The sequence below is a fragment of the Paroedura picta genome, chromosome 2 (genome assembly GCF_049243985.1).
Source record: "Paroedura picta isolate Pp20150507F chromosome 2, Ppicta_v3.0, whole genome shotgun sequence".
Taxonomy (NCBI): Eukaryota; Metazoa; Chordata; class Lepidosauria; order Squamata; family Gekkonidae; genus Paroedura; species Paroedura picta.
The window spans coordinates 109,057,505-109,070,372 of NC_135370.1; the positions used below are offsets into that span (position 1 = coordinate 109,057,505).

General features: G+C 44.9%; 1 protein-coding gene across 5 annotated transcripts in view; it reads right to left on the minus strand.

Annotated features, from left to right (window-relative positions):
• Positions 1–12,868, minus strand: part of NELL1 (neural EGFL like 1) — a 705,231-nt gene that overhangs the window by 253,133 nt on the left and 439,230 nt on the right. For 2 of the 5 annotated variants that reach the window (XM_077322023.1, XM_077322025.1), the window contains exon 14: positions 7,978–8,100. The exons of the other annotated variants lie outside the window; for them this stretch is intronic. In XM_077322023.1, coding sequence (XP_077178138.1) covers positions 7,978–8,100 — 123 coding nt within the window. The remainder of the gene's footprint in view (positions 1–7,977; positions 8,101–12,868) is intronic. 5 annotated transcript variants of the gene reach the window in all.

Below are 12,868 nucleotides of genomic sequence, written 5' to 3' on the forward strand. Positions count from 1 at the left end.
AGATAGATTCAGCCAGGACATAAAGACTCCACGTGACAGTGGCAACTGACATGGGAAACAATGTGCCTATTTTTCTCAAATAGGATGCAAGCAACGTAAAACACTGATCCAAACCAGGCAGAGTAGTTTTCAAGACACTGCTACAGTCACTTAATCAATAATAACCATAGTAAAAATGCTAACGATAAAACCTGCATATAGCATGTGCATCACTTCTAGAAATTAGCAGGAAAACCCCCTGGCACAAAACAAATAATTAAAAATGATTTCATGCATCTTTAGCTATAATAATGCTGGGATTGTGTGTGGATGATGCAAAAACATGGGCCATTCCATTGCCCAACCTTGCAACCACCACACTCCATCGTGAGCATCACTTTCGCTGTCTTGCTTCTTGGCTGCCTTTTCCGCCTCCCTCAATAGCCAGGAAACTCAACAGTCTGCTTACTCAGGCCATCTACTCCCCTCTCTATTCTGCTGCCCTCGTCTGGGTCTTTAAAAACAAAAACAATGCTTCCGGCTGTGGAGCCTCGGGATACAATTTTAATATTATTATTATTATTATTATTATTATTATTATTATTATTATTATTATTATTATTATTTAATTTTTAGACCGCCGTTCTCCAAATAGGTCTCAGGGCGGTTTACAACATAAACAGTTAAAACACAATAAAATCCCCATAAAAACCCCAATTAACATCAACAACAAGTCACAGATGATGCTTTTGTATTAAAACTCAAAAACACCTAATAATTTTTTTAAATACTCTGGTGGCTCTGTTTACTTGTGAGTAAACATTAGCAAGAAGAAGGCGTAATGGGAGAGAGTGTTGAAGTGAGAGCAACAAATGAGTTGCTGTTTATCTAAACCCCTTCTGGCCTGTGTTTACTCGCAAATAAGCCTGGGGTGCACGCTCTTGTCCATGTGCTTCTGTCAGGTTGGGAGGGGTTAAGCAAACAGTAACTCATTCCTTGCTCTCACTTTAGCACCCCGCTTGCTGCTACTTCTTGCAAGTAAATAATGATGTGTGTGTGTGTATCTTTTCCCTCTTAAAAAAACAGTAAGGGGTGTTGGGGTGGCCTCAGTCCATGAAGAGGAAGGGCAACATATGGTCCCATGGCCCTGGACTGACAAGCGGAGGGGCCAATCGGAAGGCGTGAAGCGCCTTCCGATTGGCCCCTCACCAGGACAGACCAAAAATCTGGAGAAATGGCTGCCAGTCTGCTCCTGACCACCGCAGGGAGAGGAGGTCAGCAGGGATGCCAAGGGGGATGAGAACAGAGGCTGCGCCTGCCCTTTTCGCCCCAAGGCTGTCCTAACTGTCATGTCCAACTGCAAATGGCCTCAGAACCCTGACAGAGCTGGCTGGAGGCTGGTGAGTGTGCTCCCTTCAGAGCTGCTGCGAAGGAGCCTCTGACAGGCCCTGACTGAGGGGAGGGAGGCGTTTCCAAGAGCAATGCAGGGGAGTCTGAGGGCCTTCCTTTTGAGGATGGGGGGCTTTCCCCTTCTGCTAAACAGTTGGCTGACAGGGAGGCTACAGAAAAGCCCCTTCTCACTTAAAATACTGCTCTGCCCAGGGGTTAGACACAGCCAAGCCATGTGTCTTTCTTCTTTGCAACTCTCTGCAGGTTTGAGGCCACTGCACAGCGTTATTCTGCAGATGAAATTGTTTTTTTTTGTCTCCTGTTTCATCTGTACAACAACCCTGTGCAGTAGGCCTCAAGTCTTTCAATTCAACAACAACCTGTGTGGAAGGCCTTAAATGTTTCTTCTCTACCACAACCCTCCCCAAAGTAGCCCTTTCTGTCTGGGGAGCTGATCTTTATACTCTGCAAGTGAGCTGTAATTCCAGGAGCTCTCCAGGCTCCACCTGGAGGTTAGATACCTCTGGGTTGGAAATATTCCTGGAGGTTTGGAGGTGGGACTTCAAAATTATACAATGCCTCAGAGTCCAGCCTTCAAAAGAGCCATTTTTGCCTGCAGTTGGTAGGGAGTGGTGCAGGAGTGTCCCTCCTGGCCTATGGGTTATGGCCAGCCCTTACCAGCAACTGTTTGTATTCTGGGGCACAGACAGTCAGACCAGCATCAGTCCTGTGAGTGGAAAGTGCAGGAAGATCTAAATAAATATTTACAGCCTGAAACTGTAAATAGTGGGAGGGAGAGGAAGGGAAGACGATTGGAAAATGCTTTGAGCCACCTGAGGCCTGCTGGGCCACTGCGGCCCATTCCCAGTTCTCTCAGACCTCTCACAACCCCACATACCTCACAGGTTGACTATTGTGAAGAGACGAATGGAAAAGGTGTTTGTGAACCGCTTTGAGACTCCTTTGGGTAGTAAGCAATAGGGTACAAAAATCCATTATTCTAAGGAGCAACCATGAAAGAAGCATGTGGGCACATAACGTTTTATCAACAGTGAAAAAATGGAAAAGAAGGAACAGGGTGGACACCTGTGTACTGTGACTACCCCAGAGGGGCATTTTGGTGTCTGTGGCCTAATTCACACAAGAAGGGAAATAACGCAGAACTGGGGGGAATTGGTTGCCATGTAATCTCCCCCTAAGAAGAGTCTCCAGTCTGATTTTCCTTTCACATATCTAAAGACATGACTCTGGAAAGCTCATTTGTAACCACTGTGCCACAATTCCCAATGGTCAGTCTTCTCCCACACTCAACGAACATTCCAAACCACAGGTTCTTGACACCCATCTCTCCACACCCATGCCCTCATTTGCCACCACAATCTCCCACACAACACACACATTCAACCCCATGCCCTTACAGACTGGACAACTCCTCCCCTTCCTCTTCCCACTGCCAAGCTCTAGCGCCCGTTGTATTCTTGGGTACAACGGGCTTTGCCCCTAGTATATATATAAATAGGAAGTAGGGGGGAAAGGCTGGGTAGAATTTCAGTATACTGGAATTGTATTACAATGCAATTCCAGCCTTTTCTTTAAAAAATAAACTAGATTGATTTTAGCCTTGGAAGTGGGGTGGGTGGGAAGGGGGGTACTCAAATGTGAAAGTGAACCACTGGAATGTGATTGGGCATTTCTGCCATGTGACACAGATTGACAAGCCAAAATAGAAAAAAAAAAAACCCAGCAGGAAGTCCTGACTTCAGGTCCATTGGTCTACTCCCGCAAGAGCACAAATCGGGTTAAGACAAGGGTATTAAGCACATTAAAAGTTCCCATTAAGAAGTGGGAAACATCAGACCAGCTACCACTGGATCAAAAACCAGGTGGCAACACGTCTTTGCATCTTCCATGTGGAAAAGGTCTGAGCGAGCTCTGACAGGATTGTCTTGTGAGAACAGCACTACCAAAGCCCATGGTCACCCAGCTGGCTACATGTGGAGAAGAGGGGAATCATATCTGGCTCAACAGATAAGAAGCCACTGCTCTTAACCACTACACAACACTGGCTCTAGTGGTGATCATGTTCAATGCATCGGAAATAAATTTTGGCCTGTGGTGTCCAGTTCAAGTGTTCTGCTAATGTATTTGAAAGAGCATGACTGAGAAAGAGCATGACTTTCATGGCAAAAACAGAAGTTATTTAAAAAATCAGTACTTTCCTCCACTATCACCTTGCCAACTAGTAAGCTTCCCAGTAGCCTTACTAATGTGTTTCATTTAGGTACAGTTATAAAGTGCTTATTAATTCTAAATATCAGTTTTGAAAGCATTTTTGTTTTAAAAACACAGTTTTATACCATTTCATTTCCTGACAATTTATATGTCCAGTATGACAAAATTGTTTCCTTAATTACACTGTAAAAAATTTAATCATTCTGCATTCATTTATTTTCTTTCCTGAAGAAATCATACAGTTTGTTACTGTTTGTTTTTCTGAATAGTTTTATTTGCAGTTTTATGTTTTCGATGTAATCATAGTGTTATAACTATTACTTAGGGACAAAACATAGCTGAAGTTAAACATGTTACTGGACTCAATGGTAGAATTAAGCATGTGCCACTGAAAAATTGTAGTTAGAAATTGCACTTAACTCTAGGTGCCTTCTGCCCTGGAATGTAATTTGTTTTTGTACACAGTAACTTTGCAACACTTTAGTATAAATGCCTGACTAAAATATTTATTTTCATGCATTTATTAAACTTTGCACTATTAATTTATATTTTAGCTTAAAAGAAGAAAAGTTTATCATGCCAACCCATCACTCAGGGGGACTCTCTCTACTTAAGGATCAGAAGAGCCTCTTGGTATTTTCCCATGCTGTGATTGTTTCACTGCAGTTCTCCCTGTCTCTTAGATTCCTAAGTCACTGGGTTCATTGTTTATAGATTGGTATCTCTCAAGAGGATGCCTGTGTAGTGTCTAAGGGGAGCAGACATCCTTGGAGACTGTTTGGCAACCAGGTGTCAAATCCTGAGTTACTTTCAATTTGGGAGAAGAAAGGGCTTTTCTGTGGGCATGACTTTTGGTGCAAAAATGCCGGAGTGCAGGGGGGTTTGGGCTGAAGCCTATCTTTAAACCACTCGGGGAGTGGTATAAATAATTGGTTAAGGGCTATGTTGGCGGAGAGTGGGCGTGGCCGGTCCGGGTGAGGGCCCAATCTGAAGACGCAAAGTGCCTTCCGATTGGGCCCTCACCAGGACAGGACAGAGTTCCAGCCAGGCGTGACAGCGTGAGTACAGAGGCCCCGGATGTGCTTTTAGGCCTGGGGGGGGGAGGCCTCCCTCTGTACTCACACTGTCATGCCTGGTTGGAACTCTGTCCTGTCCTGGTGAGGGCCTTCTTATTGGGCCCTCACCCGACTGCCTAGAACTCTTGCCTGTCCTGCTGAGGGCCCAGAAGCACAACCGGGGCCTTGAAATGGCCCCGGGTGTGCTTCTGGGCCCAGAGGGAACACTCTCCCATCCATCCTTTCTAGCACCCATTGTATTTACAAGTACAACGGGTTTTAAATCTAGTAGGTATCATGATTCTGCTGTTGTATGCTGTCTTTAAACAATGATTGCCTGTTGTGATTGTTTGCCTGTTCTCCTTCTTTGGAAGTTTTTAGGCAGAGGCTAGATAGTAATCTAATAAGACACAAAGGCCAATTTTATGAACTTTTATGACATTAATTAGATATATACACAAATAATTGTTGAAAAACATGAGGTATAGTGGCTTTGCTTTATTATGTTTCAAAAATGGTACTTTTTAAATTTGTATAATTCTAAGTGAAAAGTTGTAATACACTGTAATAATGAATTACATAAAATGTTCAGGACTTGCTACTAAGGAAGAATTGTCTACTGAAAATGGGTATTACCTGGAAACTATTTTGGCAGAAGTCTTGATGAATAAAACCAACATAAGATAGGAAAGGACACTATTTTTGTGAAATATTCATTATTGTGGATTGCCATTCTTCTTTTGGTACTAATATAGACCGTCCTAATTTGTTCTTGTAGTATCATTATGTTGCCTGCAATGTTCTAGCATTCAACCAAAACTCTAGGTTAAACTGCAGAGTTTTTGGCCAAGTGTCCATGGTTATATGATGATATCACTTTCAGTATAGTGAGCCTCCTCCCATCCTACCACCATGGGCATGCCACCCTCTGTTATTCCATTTGAGGTCAGGCAACCTCCCCTGCGGTTTCAGAAAGGGTAGGAGAGGGTTCTGTGCCACCCAAGCCCTCTACCTTCCCAAGACATGCTTCCTCTTGGTTTTCTCTTTCTCTGTAACTCAGTCCTTCCTCCCTGGCTAGGTGTGGTGCCTCCCCCTTAATTGGATTCCCTGGACTCATTGCCACTTCTGCTGTATTCAGTCCCCTTCCTCCTTTCCCATCTGGGAGGCATAAAAGGAAAGAGAAGACTTCCCTGCCCTTCCTCCTGCTGCCTATCTCTCTGCCCTGGTCCTTCCCCTGGATGCTCAGGACTGCCTCTTAGCCACTCCTATCCTGGCCTTCCTCTAGTCTGTGTTTGGCTTTGCCTTCTGATTCTGCCTTGTTCTTGTCAGTATTGGAACAATCTGGGTCCTGGTCATCTCCCTCTCCCAGCTTTCCTCACAGAAATAAATGAGGCTCCTGGATGTCATCAGTTTGAGCAGCTAGGGTGGAGTTCATTTGGGTTGAGTTGGGTCTGGGTGTAGACTCACAACAGGTAGCATCAGAAGGAATGTTATCACATCCTGAAATTCCAGTACATTGCCAGAGAGAAGCCCCCCCCCACCAGTGTATCTTCTGCTGGCAACTGGTATCTTCTGCTGGGTGCTCTGATTCAAGGGGGAAAGGGTATACTGTAACCAAATTAAACTTGGTCTTCAAACACACACTTTGTATAAATATAAGAATCCCAACTCAATATTCCATTGCCCAAGATTGTACAAACTATTTCCAATAAAAATACGGGATACTAAAATGTAAAACTTTGTCTTCCATATCTGATCTTCACATATACACATCCTTATCATTAAATGATTGTAGCAGTGGATAAATGGTATAGAGTTTGGTGACAAACAGAACCCCTGCTTGGTGGGTGACTGTTGCTGTACATCTTGCGAGCGCTTCACAAGTGCAACAGCTTTTCCACTGCGAGTTCCCTGTGTCATGTTCAAAACATGCATGACAAAACTAGTAGATATGCATTATTGCTTGTACAACTGCATTTAGAATGAAGGAAAACGTAAATCACTGGAAATTCAACACTCATTGACCTGCTTTGGATTAGTTACTTATTAGGTAATATCATCGAGATACATATGCTTCAGTGCCTTTTTTTAAAATTACAAACTGCTTTTAAAACTCACGAGAAGCTTAAAAGCTCACCAAAAAATCTAACGTAAAGAAAACCGAGAGCAAATTCTAAATGTATGTGCAACTCTGACATCCACCTGCCACATCTGATTACAGCATTTTCCTAATGATTCTAACACTTCTGTGACTAGATCGACATCAATCCATTCAGTACATTCCATGTGACAGGGAATGTAGGCTTGTTTTGTCAGAGACATTTTGAATTCCAATGAAAAATTCAAGCATTCAAATGAAACCAAAGTATGCCGAAATGAACAGCTAAAATAACAAATAAGCACAGTTCCATACAATGACTGAGCAACTTGCTTCAAGTAATTCTTCTAGCCAGAATCTTAACTGTGGGAATTGTTTCCTGATGAGGCCATGTGCAAGGAGTAGTAATTTGCCCATTGCTTTTGCAACTGTCTAGAAAGTAAAAAAAATGGCAAATCACTCAATGTCTGTTAAGTGTACTCTGTATTCACATGCTTCCAATAACTGAAAATGGAGAATCACAAATTAAATAACCTTAGGTCTTGAGATTATTAGTCAACAACTGAATAAGTAAGCAATGCATATTTCCCCTCTTTCATCTGTTTTAAACAATTTTTTTTATTAAACAAAAGTGTACTATATGGACTCTGTACACAAACTGGGATTGTATCATGTATATCATGGCCTAAAACAACAGTGATAGCTCCAAAATGCAGACATTCCGCTTATTAGTGCACAGTAAAACAAAAATCCTGATGATATATATTAAGAACAGAAATCCTGTTCACCACCCCTCACAGTGGCTTTTTGGACCTTGCTCGGCAATAAGAGAAAATGATGGGCCTCATATAAAAGTCACATGGATCATGTTTAGAAGGCAATTACTCCAGCTTAAAAGCCATATGCAGCTAAGCCCAAAAGATAACTGGGAGATCCATGCACTGTAGTGCTGAAATAGGCACTTTAGACAGCAATGAAATCAGTTGGTAAGTTATGAAAACCTTATTCAGAAGCAGTAAACAGAAAGGTATTTTAACTGCCTAAAAGTAAATTACACACAGATCAATTCTCATAATGCTGGCGTGTACTGCAGTCACCAGATAATAAATCAAACAATGAATTCCTAGAAGTGCTCAGCATTGTGAGAGGCTTGAATGCAGGCAACTGTCAAGAAATATTAATAGTGTCTACTGCTTTTATCAGTTCTTGGAGCAACAGACCCACCTCGGCAGATGGTCCCATTCCCTACATATCCAGGTTTGCAGGTGCAGCTGTGTCCCCTGACTGTGTTAGTACAGATTGCGTTCTCATCGCAGTTGTGCTGTCCGCTGTCACATTCATCACGCTCTACAAGAAAACAATGCAAGAGAAATGGAAAGAAACGTGAGGGGAGAAAAGTAGGAGGAAGGGGGCTCTTCAGCTTCCTGATATGAAATTTAAAACATTAATCTGACCTAATGTGTAGATTGCTACAATGGCTGAAAATCTGAGAAGAGACGTTAGATAGGAAGCCCCGACACAGGCGGCCTCTAATTCAGATGCATGGCAGATCAGCACACATTTTCAACAGAAGATATAAAAAGAAAAACCTACTGGGTCAAAACATAGGGGCTTTTTGCACGCCTTCAAAATCGCACAATGGTTGCCAATTGGAAACGCTATTGATTTGCCATAACGCACGACGTCGTAGACAATCTGCCACACACCTGAAACCAATCTGCAAAAAGCGCTTCCTTGTAGCGCTTTCAGGGGAATCCCAAAAAGTGGATTCACCCTCCGGAAAGCGCTACACTCTTGCAACCAATCTGCAACACTAGCAAAAAAGACCTGTGCGTAAACATTGTTGCGGTTTCTTCAAAGTCCCTCCTCCTGAGCCTGTCCTCCAAACTTCCGGCGAAGCAATCGCCATTTTTTTTTCTCCGAGCGAGCGGGGATAAACGCACCAGCGAGCCTCTTTCTGTTTAGAGGCTTCCCTGGCTTCAGTCCTTCACCTTTAGTCACTAAGCACAAACCACATAAAAGCCCGTTTGCTGAAATAAAGTCCCTTTATTTTTTACACATTAATTCAGCCGAAAATCGGGCCCATGAGAGGGGGGGGGATTTTTTTTTTATCACTCGAGGCAGCGTGGCAACGATCATACGATCAAACGACAGCTCACATTAGGCAGCTGGATGGGTCTCTCCGTTGCAACGAATCTACACAGATTCGTTACAATGGGTCTGTTTTTTTTTAAAAAAAACCTTTCTTAAAGGGAAAGGGGCTGTTTGGGAGCATGCTAACAGCTGCCCATTGGCTGCTTGACGGCCAGGGGCGGGACGAGCTTGGCAATAGCGCTTCCTTTTCTGCCGAGACCGGAAGCTGTGGGAAACGCTACAAAACGCAACTGGATTCCACTACAAAGGCAGGTATGCATAACAATGAATTCCACTATTTTAAATGGCGATTTTTCATTCAGTGACCAATTTGCAACAAAGATCCCGGTGCGTAAAGCCCCATAGACTCAGAACCGAGTAGGGCCCAAGTGACACAACAGTATGACATTTGCAAATCAGCTCTACTGGATTGTACACTGGATTGCACACATCTATGTACACCTACATTTTTGTGAAATGGTCTGGGGCTATGGGACTATGATGGGTATATTTTGCTCCCCAAATCATTGCAGAGCAGCTGTGCTATACCTAATGAAATGGTGGCAGAATATTTACATAGTAAAAGAATGGCACAATATTCAAAACAATTCTCATTCCATGTTACTTTGCCCAATGCCCTGACATGAATATAGCTAGAATGTATGATTTAACCATCTGCTGCCACATATTAAATTTAGGGGATAGGTAGGTAGGCTACATTTCCTTCTTTTTTCACAGATTATTATTATTATTATTTTTAGATTTAGTTCCCGCCTCTCTTGACAGGCTCAAGGCGGGTCACAATAACTAACTCCATTAAAATTCCCATTAAAACATCAATCTACTAACATGACGGCTAAAAATCCCATCCCTCCCCCAATTATAAAGAGGAAGAGGAAAGGATAGGGGAGTAGCGTACACTCCAACTGTTGGGGGGGGGAGCGATGTCCCTGATTCGCTGACCCCAGCATCAACCATAGACCTGGTGGAAGAGCTCCATTTTACAGGCCCTGCGGAAAGCTGACAAATCCCGCAGGGCCCGCAGATCACCCAGGAGCTCATTCCACCAGGTAGGGTCCAGGACCGAAAAGGCCCTGGCCCTGGTCGAGGCTAGGCGCGCTTCCTTCAGGCTGGGGATGACCAACAGGTTCACACCCGCAGAGCATAAGGCCCTGCGGGGGGCACAGAGCGGTAGGCGGTCCCTCAGGTATCTGGGTCCCAACCTGCGTATGGCCTTGAAGGTTAAAGCCAAAACCTTGAACCAGATCCAGGCAGCAATTGGCAGCCAATGCAGCTGACTCAGCACCGGCTGGATGTGGGCCATCCAAGATATTCCAGTGAGGACCCTGGCAGCTGCATTTTGCACCAGCTGTAGTTTCCAGGTCAGGGGCAAGGGTAGGCATGCGTAGAGCGAGTTACAGAAATCTATTCTGGAGGTGACTGTTGCATGGATCACTGTGGCCAAGTGGTCAGGGGACAGGTAGGGCGCTAGTAGCCGGGCCTGGCGAAGATAGAAAAATGCCTGGTCCACTACTCTCTTGACCTGAGCCTCCATAGTCAGGGAGGCATCAATGGTCACACCCAAATTCCTAGCTTGGGCCTAGATCAAGGAAGAAGAAATTTTCTATAGGAAATGTATGGGAAAGAGTAAACAGCAATCTGAGCCCAGTTTTCCCAAAGGCAACTAGGTCTGCAGGTACTGTATCATTCTAGTCTTGGCCTATGATGGCTTTCAATCTGTTTTCAAGCACTGGTGCTGACCTTTTAAACCCTACATGCTTGGATCAACATACCTGAAGGATTACCTAAAGGTAAAGGTATCCCCTGGAAAAGCATGTCTGACCCTTGCGGTGATGTCCTCTAGCATTTTCTTGGCAGACTCAATATAGGGTGGTTTGCAATTCCCTTCCCCAGTCATTACCGTTTTACCCCCCAGCGAGCTGGGTACTCATTTTAACGACCTTGGAAGGATGGAAGGCTGTGTCAACCTTGAGCCGGTTGCTGGGATCGAATTCCCAGCCTCATGGGCAGAGCTTCAGATTAGGCTTGTGCAAATTCCGTGCCTGCGTGGTTGCGCCCGCTGTCACGCCGCTGCTGGCACCGGCCTCCCCCCCCCGTGGCGTGGCGCTGGCTGCGCCCGGAGGGAACGGCCGCCGAAGCGGCCAAATCGCACGACCCTACTTCAGATAGCATGTTGGCTGCCTTACCACCCTGTGCCACAAGAGACTCTGAAGGATTATCTACTTCCTTATAAATCTACCCAGTTCCTATGGTCATTTTCTGACATCCTGCTCTAAGTGCTACTGCCTTTTGTGATTAGGCAGGTGGAAATCCAGGAGACAGCCTCCTCAGTTGTGGGATCAAAACTCTGGAATGCTTTTTCTGGAGAGTCTTGTCAGTGCCCTTCTGTTGACATCTTCTGTCAGTAGTTGCAGAATATTTTTTAGTTAATTAGGCATTGCCTCAGTGATCTTTCCTTCCTGCCCAGGGTTTTATTATTATTATTATTATTATTATTATTATTATTATTATTATTATTATTATTATTATTATTATTATTATTATTATTATTATTTAATTTTTAGACCGCCCTTCTCCCAATAGGTCTCAGGGCGGTTTACAACATAAATAGTTAAAACACAATAAAATCCCAATAAAAACCCCAATTAAAAGTTACATATAACATATAGCGGCGGTGGTCACAATTCTGATCTTAGTTCAGCCTGGTGGAGAGAATAATGTTCAGAAGAGGGTGGCACCAATACAATAGATCTAACCATGATCTCGTTGTTAGAGATCTCAATATTGGAGGGGATCCTCTGATGGATTAGTGGGAGAGCTGCCCTGGCCTCAACCATATGCCTGGCGGAAGAGCTCCGTCTTACAGGCCCTGCGGAAAGCTGGTAGATCCTGCAGGGCCCTTAGCTCTTCTGGGAGCTCATTCCACCAGGTTGGGGCCAGGACTGAAAAGGCCCCGGCCCGGGTCGAGGCCAAGCGAACATCCCGTGGGCCCGGGACAACCAGTAAATTCATACCCGCAGAGTGGAGTGCCCTGTGGGGGGCATAAGCAACCAAGTGATCCCGCAGGTAGACGGGACCCAGGCCGCGTATAGCCTTAAAGGTCAATACCAATACCTTGAATCTGATTCGGAAACAGACTGGTAACCAGTGCAGATGACGAAGCACCGGCTGAATGTGGGCCCTCAAAAGTGTTCTAGTGAGGACCCTGGCAGCCGCATTTTGGACCAGCTGTAACTTCCAAGTCAAAGACAAGGGAAGGCCCGCGTAGAGCGAGTTACAGAAGTCTAATCTGGAAGTGACCATTGCATGGATCACTGTGGCCAGGTGTTCTGAGGACAGGTAGGGCGCTAGTAGCCGGGCTTGGCAAAGATGAAAAAATACCGTCCGAGCTACATTGGTGACCTGAGCCTCCATAGAGAGGGAGGCATCAAATGTCACTCCCAAATTCCTGGCAACTGGTGCAGGTGTTAATTGCACCCCGTTCAGGCATGGGAGGCGCGCTTCCTGGTCCTGCCCTCTTCTGCCCAGCCACAGGACCTCCGTCTTGGAGGGGTTGAGTTTCAGGCGACTCTGCCTGAGCCATCCAGCTACCGCTTCCAAACAGCTGGCAAATGTATCCGGGGTAGAGTCCGTCCATTAGGAAGTAGAGCTGGGTGTCATCCGCATATTGGTGGCAACCCAGCCCATAGTCCCGGACCAGCTGGGCTTGAGGGCGCATATAGATGTTAAAAAGTGTGGGAGAGAGTATCGCCCCTTGCGGAACCCCACAAGGGAGCTCACAAGGGCTCGACATACTCTCCCCCATCGCAACCCTCTGCGTCCGGTTCTGGAGGAAGGAGACCAGCCATTGAAGTGCAGTCCCCCTTATTCCAGCTCCGGTGAGGCGGTGTACCAATAACTCGTGGTACACTTGTGGTACACCGCCAATAATTGTAGTTTTATGTTTTTTATGTGTAATTTT